This window comes from Palaemon carinicauda, chromosome 22 (genome assembly GCF_036898095.1).
Source record: "Palaemon carinicauda isolate YSFRI2023 chromosome 22, ASM3689809v2, whole genome shotgun sequence".
Taxonomy (NCBI): domain Eukaryota; kingdom Metazoa; phylum Arthropoda; class Malacostraca; order Decapoda; family Palaemonidae; genus Palaemon; species Palaemon carinicauda.
Window position 1 is genome coordinate 5733120 of NC_090746.1, and position 11954 is coordinate 5745073.

The 11954-nt window shown below is 32.2% G+C and overlaps 1 protein-coding gene across 1 annotated transcript in view; it reads left to right on the plus strand.

The window, feature by feature from the left end:
* Positions 1-1547: 1547 nt before the first annotated feature.
* Positions 1548-11954, plus strand: part of LOC137616751 (alpha-actinin-1-like) — a 37233-nt gene continuing 26826 nt past the window's right edge. Inside the window, exons 1-2 of the mRNA XM_068346752.1 lie at positions 1548-1701; positions 11812-11924. Coding sequence (XP_068202853.1) covers positions 11832-11924 — 93 coding nt within the window. The 5' untranslated portion in view covers positions 1548-1701; positions 11812-11831. The remainder of the gene's footprint in view (positions 1702-11811; positions 11925-11954) is intronic.

Sequence of the window (11954 nt, forward strand, 5' to 3'; positions counted from 1 at the left end):
TCATTCAAAGCACAGCATACTTCTCTCCAAGCAGCTGTGAATAACATTACGACTTTTATACTCCTCCATACTTTTATCTCATAAAACTGGATTCGTTTCCACTAAAGAAATTAGAAGTTATATACCAAAATCTGTATTCATATCTATATAATTCACGATATGTTTTCCTGGTGAAAAGCAGTGATCTATTGATGCTCAACGCTTGTAAAGGCGGAAAAAAGCAGCCTGGTGTGAAAACGCGCATTGAACATGATGGCCAACTACAACCGACAACGGGAGCGGCACCGCTTCAAGCCAGTGGGACACCACTCATGCAAAGCGGCACCGCGACGGGAAAAAATCCGCGCCTCTATTATGTGAAAGGCTTCATTACGTTAATCAGTTATCTTCTAAGCGCAGTGCTGCGAAGGCGGATTTAAATCGCATAGTTGAAAGGGCCCTAATTGTTCAGTGGTTACTTTCCTCTTGGTAAGGGTAGAAGAGACTCTTCAGCTATGGTAAGCAGCTCTTATAGGAGAAGGTCACTCCAAAATCAAACCATTGTTTTCTAGTCTGGGGTAGTGCCATAGCCTCTGTACCATGTTCTTCCACTGTCTTGGGGTAGAGTTCCCTTGCTTGAGGGTACACTCTGGCACACTGTTCTATCTTATTTCTCTTCCTTTTGTTTTTGTAAAGTTTTTATTGTTTATATATGAAAGATTTATTCTAATGTTATTATTCTTAAAATATTTTATTTTAATGGCTAATTACTTCCCTTGTAGTTTATTTATTTCCTTATTTCCTTTCCTCACTGGGCTATTTCCCTGTTGGAGCCCTTGGGCTTATAACATTCTGCTTTTCCAAATAGGGTTGTAGCTTTAGTAATGATAATAATCATAATATTAATAATAAGCAATAAGGAACCAGGATTAATACGTAGACGATAGTTCTGGGTTTCGAAATGTTGTGTTAAAATTCGTTTAATTTTCTGAAAGTTATTTTTATATTATATTGCTTTTATGCATAAACATATGTAAATACTGTATGTACATGCGTGTATGCATACTCTTTATTGCTTACGTGTTTACGTGCAATGAGGCTTACTGAGGTCAACGCATTAAGAGAGGTCAGAGGACATTTCATGCATATGGCGAACTATCTAAAATAAATTTATTTCTCTTCATTCTACACAGTGATAATTTACGGCATCTCAAGACGATATCGCAAAACGAGGAACCTGAATAGGAGTCTTATCTCGCCTAAGAGGTGAAGATTGTAAAACTGATAAAAAAAATTATGAGCGGTGGAGGAACGATAAAATGTTATCTGTCACCACAGAGTAATATAGGCATCCAATACTAATGCAATCAATTAGATTATTTTTTTTTTCTTTTTGACATTTAGGCTACATCAGCCGAGACGCAGAGAAGAAAAATTTAATAATCATATCTAGTGTAACAGCTGTCAATCTTGGATTAATCATTCATAAAGAGAGACTACGGAAATTCTTAAGGTGTGGCGAACACCGCCATAATAACTTCTGAAGCAGATAAGATTAAGGAGAGAAAAAAATAAGCTGTGTGGTTATTACTTCGAGGAATTCTAGTTGATCTGAACTAACTCTGGCGAGAGTAGTAGTTAGTTGTTTTGTCTCTGTGACGCATTGGGTCTCCAGATATTCTCTTCGGAATAGAAACGTGTTTTAGCGAGTCATCGTATGCCGTAAGTAATTATGATTTTAAACTGTTTAATCTTAATTATTATTATTATTATTATTATTATTACTACTATTATAAGAGAGATTACTCGAGTGCCATATGTGGATGAGATCATGATGAGGGGTAGATGGAGATGGTTTGGGCATGCTCTTCGCACTCCCCAAGAGAGATTAGTTCACCAAACATTTAACTGGGCTCCACCATGTACGAAAAGAGTTGGAAGACCAAGATCCACATGGCTGAGGACTATGAAGTGTGAAGCAGATGATGAATGTAGAAATATTGAATTAATTGCTCAAGTTGGAGACGACTGGCAGAATCTAACCGAGGCCCTTTGCGTCAATAGGAGTAGGAGAATATGATGATGATGATAATAATGATGATGATGATTAACATTACAAGTTAAGCTATAATACAATTAACCGGTGATGAAGTGTGGGACAGAGGTAGATGGAGAACGCTGGCCAGAAACATCGACCCCACATAAAGGTGGGGAAAGATGCAAACAAACAAGAAGTTAAGCTATAACCCTAGTTGGAAAAGTAGGAGCACAAATGTTTCAAATAGCTGAGTGAGGCAAGTAAATAAGGAAAAAAATAAACTATATGAGAAGTCAGGCAATTGAAATAAAATATTTTAAGAACAGTAATAACATTAAAACATCTTTCATATATAAACTATAAAAAGATACTTATTTCAGCCTGTTCAACATGAAAACATTAGCTTTTGTAGGCCTTTATTTTAATATTTAGAGGCTTTCCTGAATTGCTTTGGGAGGGAATATTCCAAAGGTTTAAGGGCTAAGATATTTTCATTATTCAGATAGAAGAAAGCCTCTGTACCATGGTCTCCCACTGTCTTGGGGGTAGAGTTCTCTTTCTTGAGGGTACTCTCGGGCACACTATGCTATCTTTTTATCTTACTCTTGTTTTATTAAAGTTTTTATAGTTTGCATAGGAAATATTTATCTTACTGTTGTTACTGTTCTTAAAATATTTTATTTTTCCTTGTTTCCTTTCCTCACTGGGCTATTTTCCCTGTTGGATCCCCTGGGCTTATAGCATTCTGCTTTTCAGGCTAGGGTTGTAGCCAAGCTAATAATAATAATAATAATAATAATAATAATAATAAAAATAATAATAATAATACGGAAAGATTAGAAAAAAACAAATGTCGCATATTTTGAAGTTAGCATTTCCTTTATATTTATGGTAATATGCCCCTTTTAAAAAGAACTCAATCTGAAATTAAAGTTCTTCAGCTGTAAAGGAAATTATTAACTTGGAAAGGGATGAACATTTTCTATATGAATATGGCATTCAGTAACAAGGATGTTAATCAGTATATTTCAATAAAACTACAATCAGGATCAATATGTCGAAACCTTAGACTCAAAAGGCGTTGATATGATTTGTAATATGAGTATATTAATGTTTGGTTTTATAAGTAGGACTAATGAAGGCTCTCTCCAAACCACCTGCATACTTAGAATCGAAAACCAGAATATATTCTAGTAATTCTTCTAGTACCAATCTTCTCGCTTAGCTTAAGTTTGAACCTCTCTTACTGAGTTAATGTTTATAGTCACTGTTGGATGGTAAGTGAACTTCGAAAACTGTTTCAGATAGGCTCATCAGCGGAGAAATGATTTGAGCTTGCGAAAACCCCTTTTAAAGATTCTCAAACATGAAAATTACCGTTCAATGTTGCTGTGTTGATGTGATTAGTTAATAAGCCTCCTGGCTAGTACAGTGGTAACGTATATGCCAGGCATTCGCATTGTGGCAGATCGATCCCTGCCCGGGACCGTGAGTTTAAGCTGTTTACTGGGGAGGTCACTGCTGTGGTTGGGCACCACCTGGTGACGTTTTGGTGAGCATCTATTCTGATGATGCTGGAACTGAAACGAGACACCTTTAACCCTTTTAAATGCCGGTTGCAGTAGAGGCTGTGGTGATTTTAACATCTGGTTTAGCGAGGCAGATTTGCACCGACTCGCAGCGGTGCCCATTTAGCTCGGAAAGATTTCCTGATCGCTGATTGGTTAGAATTATCTTGTCCAACCAATCAGCGATCAGGAAACTTTTCCGAGCTAAAAGGGCACCGCTGCGAGTCGGTGCAAATCTGCCTCGCTAAAGAAAATTGACTATAGTTAAAAGGCGCACCAAGAAAAACCCACACAACGTATAGAGGTAATTCATTAGTTTTCGAAATAAAGTCTCCTTAATACAGTAGGCCTATCTTTTAATAAGCAGTTTACCCCTTCAAGAGTATATCTAAAGAAAAGACATTGCTAAAAACCCAGTTATTAATCGATTTATCTATTACCACTGCGTCCTTATGGATGGAATAAGGCCAGAAATCAGAGAAAGAACAATGGATGTTGGTGCAGCATTGAGGGATAAAGAAAACGCTTGTAAATGGGGCGTGGAGCAGCTGAAGTTTGTTGATATTACTGATTTGGGATAGATTAGAAGAGTTGCATAAACTTGTAAAAGAATTTGACAGTGTTTGTTATGGGGATAAAGTTATATGTAAATAAGGGCAGGAATAAGGCAATGAGGAATGAATGGAAAAAGATTGAAAGAATCTTAATATGAAGGAGGGATAATAGAAATGGTTGTTTCAATTAAATTTAAAGGAGATGGTAATAAGAGAGGACTGAGAGTTACAGAACGGACGAAGCAAGAAAAAATCGATAATAAAATAGATTTGTCTGTCGGAGCCAAGAATTGAATCTACGAGGACATTGTTGAAAAAATGTCTCCTTTGTGGCAGTGAAGCCTTGATTCTAACGCAAAGAAAAAAAAAATTCGAAACTATATTGTGTTGCATATAGGTTATTAAAACAAACAGATAAGGTGAAACTTGACAGAACTGATATACTCCTTTCACCTAATCTTAGCTCTCTACTATTTCTTATATACATACGGGCAGTTCCACTGATCAATTCTGCATTAACAATTAATTTCAACAACTTTAATACTTTTTTACTCTTAGATTTTTACTTGACTAGATTTAATTTTCACAAAAAAAAAAAAAAAAAAAAAAAAAAAAAAAAAAAGTTGTATCCATGCTTCCACAGGCAACTGAAGTATCTTCCAAATAATCAGAAGTAACAAAGCATCCCCTATTATTATTATTATTATTATTATTATTATTATTATCATTATTATTATTATTATTATTATTATTATTATTATTATTATTATTATTATTATTATTATTATCAAAAGCTAGGCTATAACCCTAATTGGGAAAGCAGGATGGCCATAAGCATCTTGGTTTCCCAACTAGGGTTATAGCCTAGCTTGTAATAATAATAATAATAATAATAATAATAATAATAATAATAATAATAATAATAATAATAATAATAATAGCATCCAGCTTTCCCAAGGGCTATATCAGGAAAATAATAGCCCAGTGAGGAAAGGGAATAAGGAAATAAATAAACTACAAGAGAAGAATAAACAATCGAAATACTTTACAAAATTAGATCTATCATTTATAAACAATAAAAAGTTCGAAATAGAAAAAAAAATAAAAAACAAGAGAAACTAGATAGAAAAGCGTGCCCGATTATACCCTAAAGCAAGAGAACTCCAAACCAAGACAGTAGAAGACCATAGTACAGATGCTATGGCACTACCCAAGACTAGAGAACAATGGTTTGATTTTGGAGTGTCCTTCTCCTAGAAGAGCTGCTTATCATAGCTAAAGAGTCTTTTTTACCCTTACCAAGATGAAAGTAGCCACTGAACAATTATATTGCAGCAGTTAATCCCTTGAGCGAAGAATTCTTTGGCAATCTCAGTGCTGACAGGTGTGCGAGGACGGAAGAGAACTGTAAGGAATAGGCTAGACTATTCGGTGTAAGTGTAGGCAAAAGGAAAATGAGCCGTAACCAGAGAGAGGGATTCAATGTAGTACAATCTGACCAGTCAAAGGACCCAATAGCTCTCTTGCAATAGTATGTCAACGGGTGGACATCCACCGAGTATTTATATGGAACTCATTTTTTTTTTTTTTTGAGATCATAAAAAAATTCTCAAACTTCCTATACATTCAATTTCTCCCCTGAAAAATGTGATATAAGTAGATGCATTCAACTTTTTTTTTTTTTTTTTTTTTGTAGATCTGTTTGTGTGACTGAAAGCATCGTTGAAAGTGTAGTGAGTAATTTGTGTTTATGAAATTTAATATTGTTAAAGGAAGCAAGCGGGTTAAACATGCCTGCATTTGGAAATTAAATTGTTTTACAAGAAAATATCATATAAATGTATATATTAGCACGAAGAGTCAAGTCAACTAATAATCTTCTGTTACAAATGTCTCATATAAATAAAGGCACATCGAGATATGATTGATTGACAGCATTTATCAGTTTCACTTTAACATACGTTATTAAAGAAATGAGTAGACACAATTCAGCTGGAATTTGATCATATATCACATCTACCATAGGCTGTGGCTTATATGTCACATATTATCACAAATCCCATAGATTAAGAATGTTCTACCTTTTATAATTCGGTCATTTTATCAGGTTAAGTAGCTCTGGGTTGATAAGGTGATCCTACACTCCAAGGTTATTTTTTTTTTTTTTGAATGTGTATTAAATTTTTTTGAGGACACCAATAAATCTCCTACGATAAGACACGTGACGTAACTTCCGTAATTTTTTCTCTCTGAGAGAGAGAGAGAGAGAGAGAGAGAGAGAGAGAGAGAGAGAGAGAGAGAGAGAGAGAGAGAGAGAGAGAGAGAGAGAGAGAGAGAGAGGAAAGACTTGATAGGAGTAATTACTTTCGTCCATTAGAAACATCTACAGACTTAACAATGAGAATACATATACAAAGACATCTTATTTATACAAAAGAAGTTATTCTTCTCAAAAGGACGAGAGAGAGAGAGAGAGAGAGAGAGAGAGAGAGAGAGAGAGAGAGAGAGAGAGAGAGAGAGAGAGAGAGACTCAAACCTAGATATTTTGTTTATCTCATGATCTCTCGATCTTCTAAATACTTTTATCGTATTGACTTCGAAGAAAAAAATATTTTATCAGCTGTTAATGTGAACAAAGATGTAAGTATTCTGAGAGAGAGAGAGAGAGAGAGAGAGAGAGAGAGAGAGAGAGACTTGATAGGAGTAATTACTTTCGTCCATTAGAAACATCTACAGACTTAACAATGAGAATACATATACAAAGACATCGTATTCATACAGGATAAGTTATTCTCCTCAGAGAGAGAGAGAGAGAGAGAGAGAGAGAGAGAGAGAGAGAGAGAGAGAGAGAGAGAGAGAGAGAGAGAGAGAGACTCAAATCTAAATATTTTGTTTATCTCATGATTTCTGGATTTTCTAAATACTTTTATCGTATTGACTTCAAAGAAAACATTATTTTATCAGCTGTTAATGTGAATGAAGATGAATTCTGAGAGAGAGAGAGAGAGAGAGAGAGAGAGAGAGAGAGAGAGAGAGAGAGAGAGAGAGAGAGAGAGAGAGAGAGAGAGACTCAAATCTAGATATTTCGTTTTACTTAGGATACCTGAATTTTCTAAATACTTTCACTGCATTGACTTTGAAGAAACATTATTTATCCACTGTTGATGTACACAAAGAAAATATTTTCGAGGTATTTTTGATATGTCACAAAGATCCAGCAGTATTTTTTTTTTTTTTTTTTTTTTTTTTTTTTTTTATGAAATATTCATAGAAAATATCAAGTATGTCTCTGAACTTAAAAATGTTGGGAGATACTCGATTCTCAAAGGAGAGAACTAGAAGTTTAAATTTTTTTTAGATATATCCTTGGCATATATATTTCATCGTTTCTTTGTAGCGAAAAAAAACATGACTAGACTGTTAAAAATATGTCGTAAAAAAATCGGTAAAAATACTGAAATAAATGTTGCCAGGCATTTGCCGTTTTAAAACGGATATGTTGACGTAAAGGAGTCATAATACGGGTACCAACCCGTAAAAGATAATGACAAATTAGGATAAAAATTACGGTCGCCTGTATTTTGCTGAAATACGGCTGAGAACAGTATATTTTTACGGAGAATTTCCGACTAAAATTACGGTGTTTTTTAGCAGAGTACGTTGACCAGTTACGATATCAAGATCGTAGAGATGTAAAATACATAAAGGACAGATCAAGATATCGAACAAGACATGAAGGTCTTAAAAGAAATCACACTATTAAAAACCCGTGATTTTGATCGGAAATTCTCCGTAAAAATATACTGCTCTCAGCATTATTCCAGTAAAATACAGGCGACTGTAACTTTCTACAATACTTTGTTAGTATCTTTTACGGGTTCGTGACCGTAATATCACTTCTTACCGAAAATATCTCCGTTTTTAAAACGGCAAATGCCGGGCAACATAGATTCCACGTTTTTTTTTTTTTTTTTTTTTTTTTTTTTTTTTTTTTTTTTTTTTTTTTTTTTTACCAGTATAGTTTAAAAAGGCTAAGTACTTTGTTTACACTTTAAAATTTGTCACAAAAAAAAGGAAAAATTTTTGGAATAAATTTTGCCAGGCATATATTGACGTAAAGGGGTGATATTACAGTTACCAACTCTTGGAAGATAATAAAAAGTAGAGTAAAAATTGCGGTCGCCTATATTTTACTGAGATACGGTTGAGAACAGTATATTTCTATGGAGAATTTCCGGTCAAAATTACGTTTTAACAGTGTGTTATATTTTAAGTCATCAAAATATAACAAACAGTAACATACACACACACACACATATATATATATATATATATATATATATATATACATATATATAAACATATATATATGTATATATACTATATATATATATATGTATATATATATATATATACATATATATATATATATATATATATATATATATATATATATATGTATATATACATATAGTCACTCAATCATGATGACCATAATTTCGCCTCATGTCTCACTACCTCTCGGACACGATAAGACATCCTAGTCATTTTACAATTCTCCTGTAATTCCCATGAATAATATTCCAAAGCAAAGGTATAATAGTTCTCCGTTTAAGATGAAATTATTTTTTTTTCTTTTATATTGTTCTCACGCCATCTTGATTTCCTGACTTTGCTGTGTGTAAAGAGAGATAGAAACACCTGTTGTGTAAACTGCCTGTTTGTGTGTAGGTTGTTGCAATGAAAGACCTCGATGTTTTTAATTGTTTTTACTTTCATTTACGCGTACTTTCAAGCAATAATAATAATAATGATAATAATAATAACAACAACAACAACAACAACAACAACAACAACAATAATAATAATAATAATAATAATAATAATAATACAATAAAATAATAATAATAATAATAATTATTATTATTATTATTATTATCATCATTATCATAATAATAATGATACAATAATAATAATAGTAATAATAATAATATGATAATAATAATAATAATAATAATAATAATAATAATAATAATAATGGAACAAATATAATATAAAGCGTGAAGTAAATATCTATTGGTCAGAATTTAATTTGGGAGTTTCTTAACATACTATGAACTCGTTTTGTTTTCAAGAATCTTAATACAAATTTATATAGAGTATTGAGATGTATAGAATACCGTTGGCGTAAAAAAAAAGTGTAAAAAACTTTTCATTTTACAATACATGAATGAGATAACAGTAATGGTTGTTTAGGTGAATTGTATATGGAGATTCTTAGGATTGTGAAAGTATAATTCTCACCTAAATAATTACCTATTTCCTATTAAAATAATTAGTTTTTGAAATTGAGAAACGAAAATTGGGATGTATTAAATATAACGTGAATTTACTGTCCTTATCGGAAGACAATTTAATTATTGCAATTTTCTGATGTTTCAATATTAGTTAAGTTTGGTAGTTAAAGTTCATATTCATTAAGACAAAATTAAAAATTACTTCTTTTTGTCATGAAAGTATCTATATTGCTTACTTATGGAAATTCAAATATTCATTAATCATCAAATACAATGTAGAATGGTCATTTATTTATTAAGAGGAAAATAGTCACTAATCAGGTTTTAACGTAATTCAGTTATTTATCAAGAAAAGGGGAAAATGTCTCCTATCAGGTTTTAATATAATTCATTGATTTAATAAGAAAAAAGGAAAACAGTCATTAATTATGTTTTAACGTAATTCATTTATTTATTAAGGAAAGAGGAAAATGGTCACTAATCGGGTTTTGTTGTAATCCATTTATTTATTAAGAAAAAAGGAAAGTAGCCACTAATCAGGTTTTAATGTAATTCACTGATTTATTAAGAAAAAAGGAAAATAGTCACTAATCAGGTTTTACTGTAATTCAAGTATTTATTAAAGGAAAAAAAAGGAAAATAGTCTCCAATCAGGTTTTAATGTAATTCAAGTATTTATTAACGGAAAATGGTCACCAATCAGGTTTTAATGTAATTCAAGTATTTATCAAATAAAGGGAAAATAGTTACTAATCAGGTTATAATCCAATTCATTTACTTATCAAGAAAAAAATAAAAACATTCTCTAATCAGGTTTTAATGCATTTCATCTATTCATTGCGAAAAAGGAAGTCACTAATCAGGTTTTTATGTCATTTATTTCTTTATTAAGAAAAAGGGAAAACAGTCACTAATCAGGTTTTAATGTAATTTATTTATTTATCATGAAAAAAGGAAAATAGTCACTAATCAGGTTATAATGCAATTCATTTACTTATTAAGAGAAAATAAAAACATTCTCTAATCAGGTTTTAATGTAACTCATCTATTTATTAAGAAAAAGGAAGTCACTAATCAGGTTTTCATGTCATTCATGTCTTTATTAAGAAAAAGGGAAAATAGTCACTAAACAGGTTTTAATGTAATTCATTTAATTATTAAGGAAAAAGGAAATAGCAACTAATATCTTTTAATGTAATTTACTTATTTATTAAGAAAAAAGGAAAACGATCTCTAGCCACGTTTAATGTAATTCACTTATTTATTAAGAAAAAAAGGAAAACAGTCTATAATTAGGTTTTAATGTAATTTCAGTTATTTATTAAGAAAAAGGAAAAGTCTCTAATCAAATTTTAATGTAATTCATTTATCTATTAAGAAAAAAAGGAAGCCACCAATCAGGTTTTAATGTAATTCATTTATCTATCAAAGAAAAGTGAAGTTGCAGTTTTCACTAATCAAAATGATGATGACAAATGGAGTTTGGGACGAAAGTTAAACATTACATGATATTAAGTAAAACTTAAATAAAGGTACGGGACAATTCAAGTCCTAAAAGATTATGAAATGTTATTCAGAAAAGAAAAAAAAAAACAATTCGATTCTGTCATGGTACTAGGTTGGTCAGGGCACCAGTTTACCGTTGAGATTCTACCGCTAGAGAGTTATGGGGTCCTTTGCCTGGCTAGGCAGCACTACATTGCAACCTTCTCTCTGGTTATAGTTCATTTCTCCTTTGCCCACACATACACCCAATAGTCTGGCCTATTCTTTACAGATTCTCCTCTGTCTTCATACAACTGACAACACTGAGATTACCAAAGAATTCTTCTTTACCCAAGTGGTTAACTACTGAACTGTAATTGTTCAATGGCTACTTACCTCTTGGTAAGGGTAAAGGAGACTATTTAGCTATGGTAAGCAGCTCTTCTAGGAGAAATATACTCTAAAATCCAACCATTGTTCTCTAAGTCTTGGGTAGTGCTATAGCCTTTGTACCATGGTCTTCCACTGTCTTGGTTTAGAGTTCTCTTGCTTGAAAGTACACTCAGACACACTATTCTATCATATTTTTCTCCTCTTGTTTTGTTAATTTTTATAGTTTATATATGAAATATTTATTTAAATGAAACTATTCTTGAAATATTTTATTTTTCCTTGTTTCCTTTCCTCGCTGGACTATTTTCTCTATTGGAGCCCTTGGGCTTATAGCATCCTGCCTTTCCAACTAGGTTTGTAGCTTAGCAAGTAATAATAATAATAATAATAATAATAATAATAATAATAATAATAATAATAATAATAATAATAATGGAGTAACAATATTTCAGAGATCAATGTATTTAGCTTTTTTTTTTCTTTCCATCTTCACGTAGAATGGGCGAACGTGGACGCGATGGCTGACAGTCGAGTTGATTACCTGCATGAACATCATCAAGCTGTACAGAAGAAAACCTTTACGAAATGGATGAACGGACATCTGAGAAAAGTAAGATTCTCTAAAGCATAAGCTGGCTTT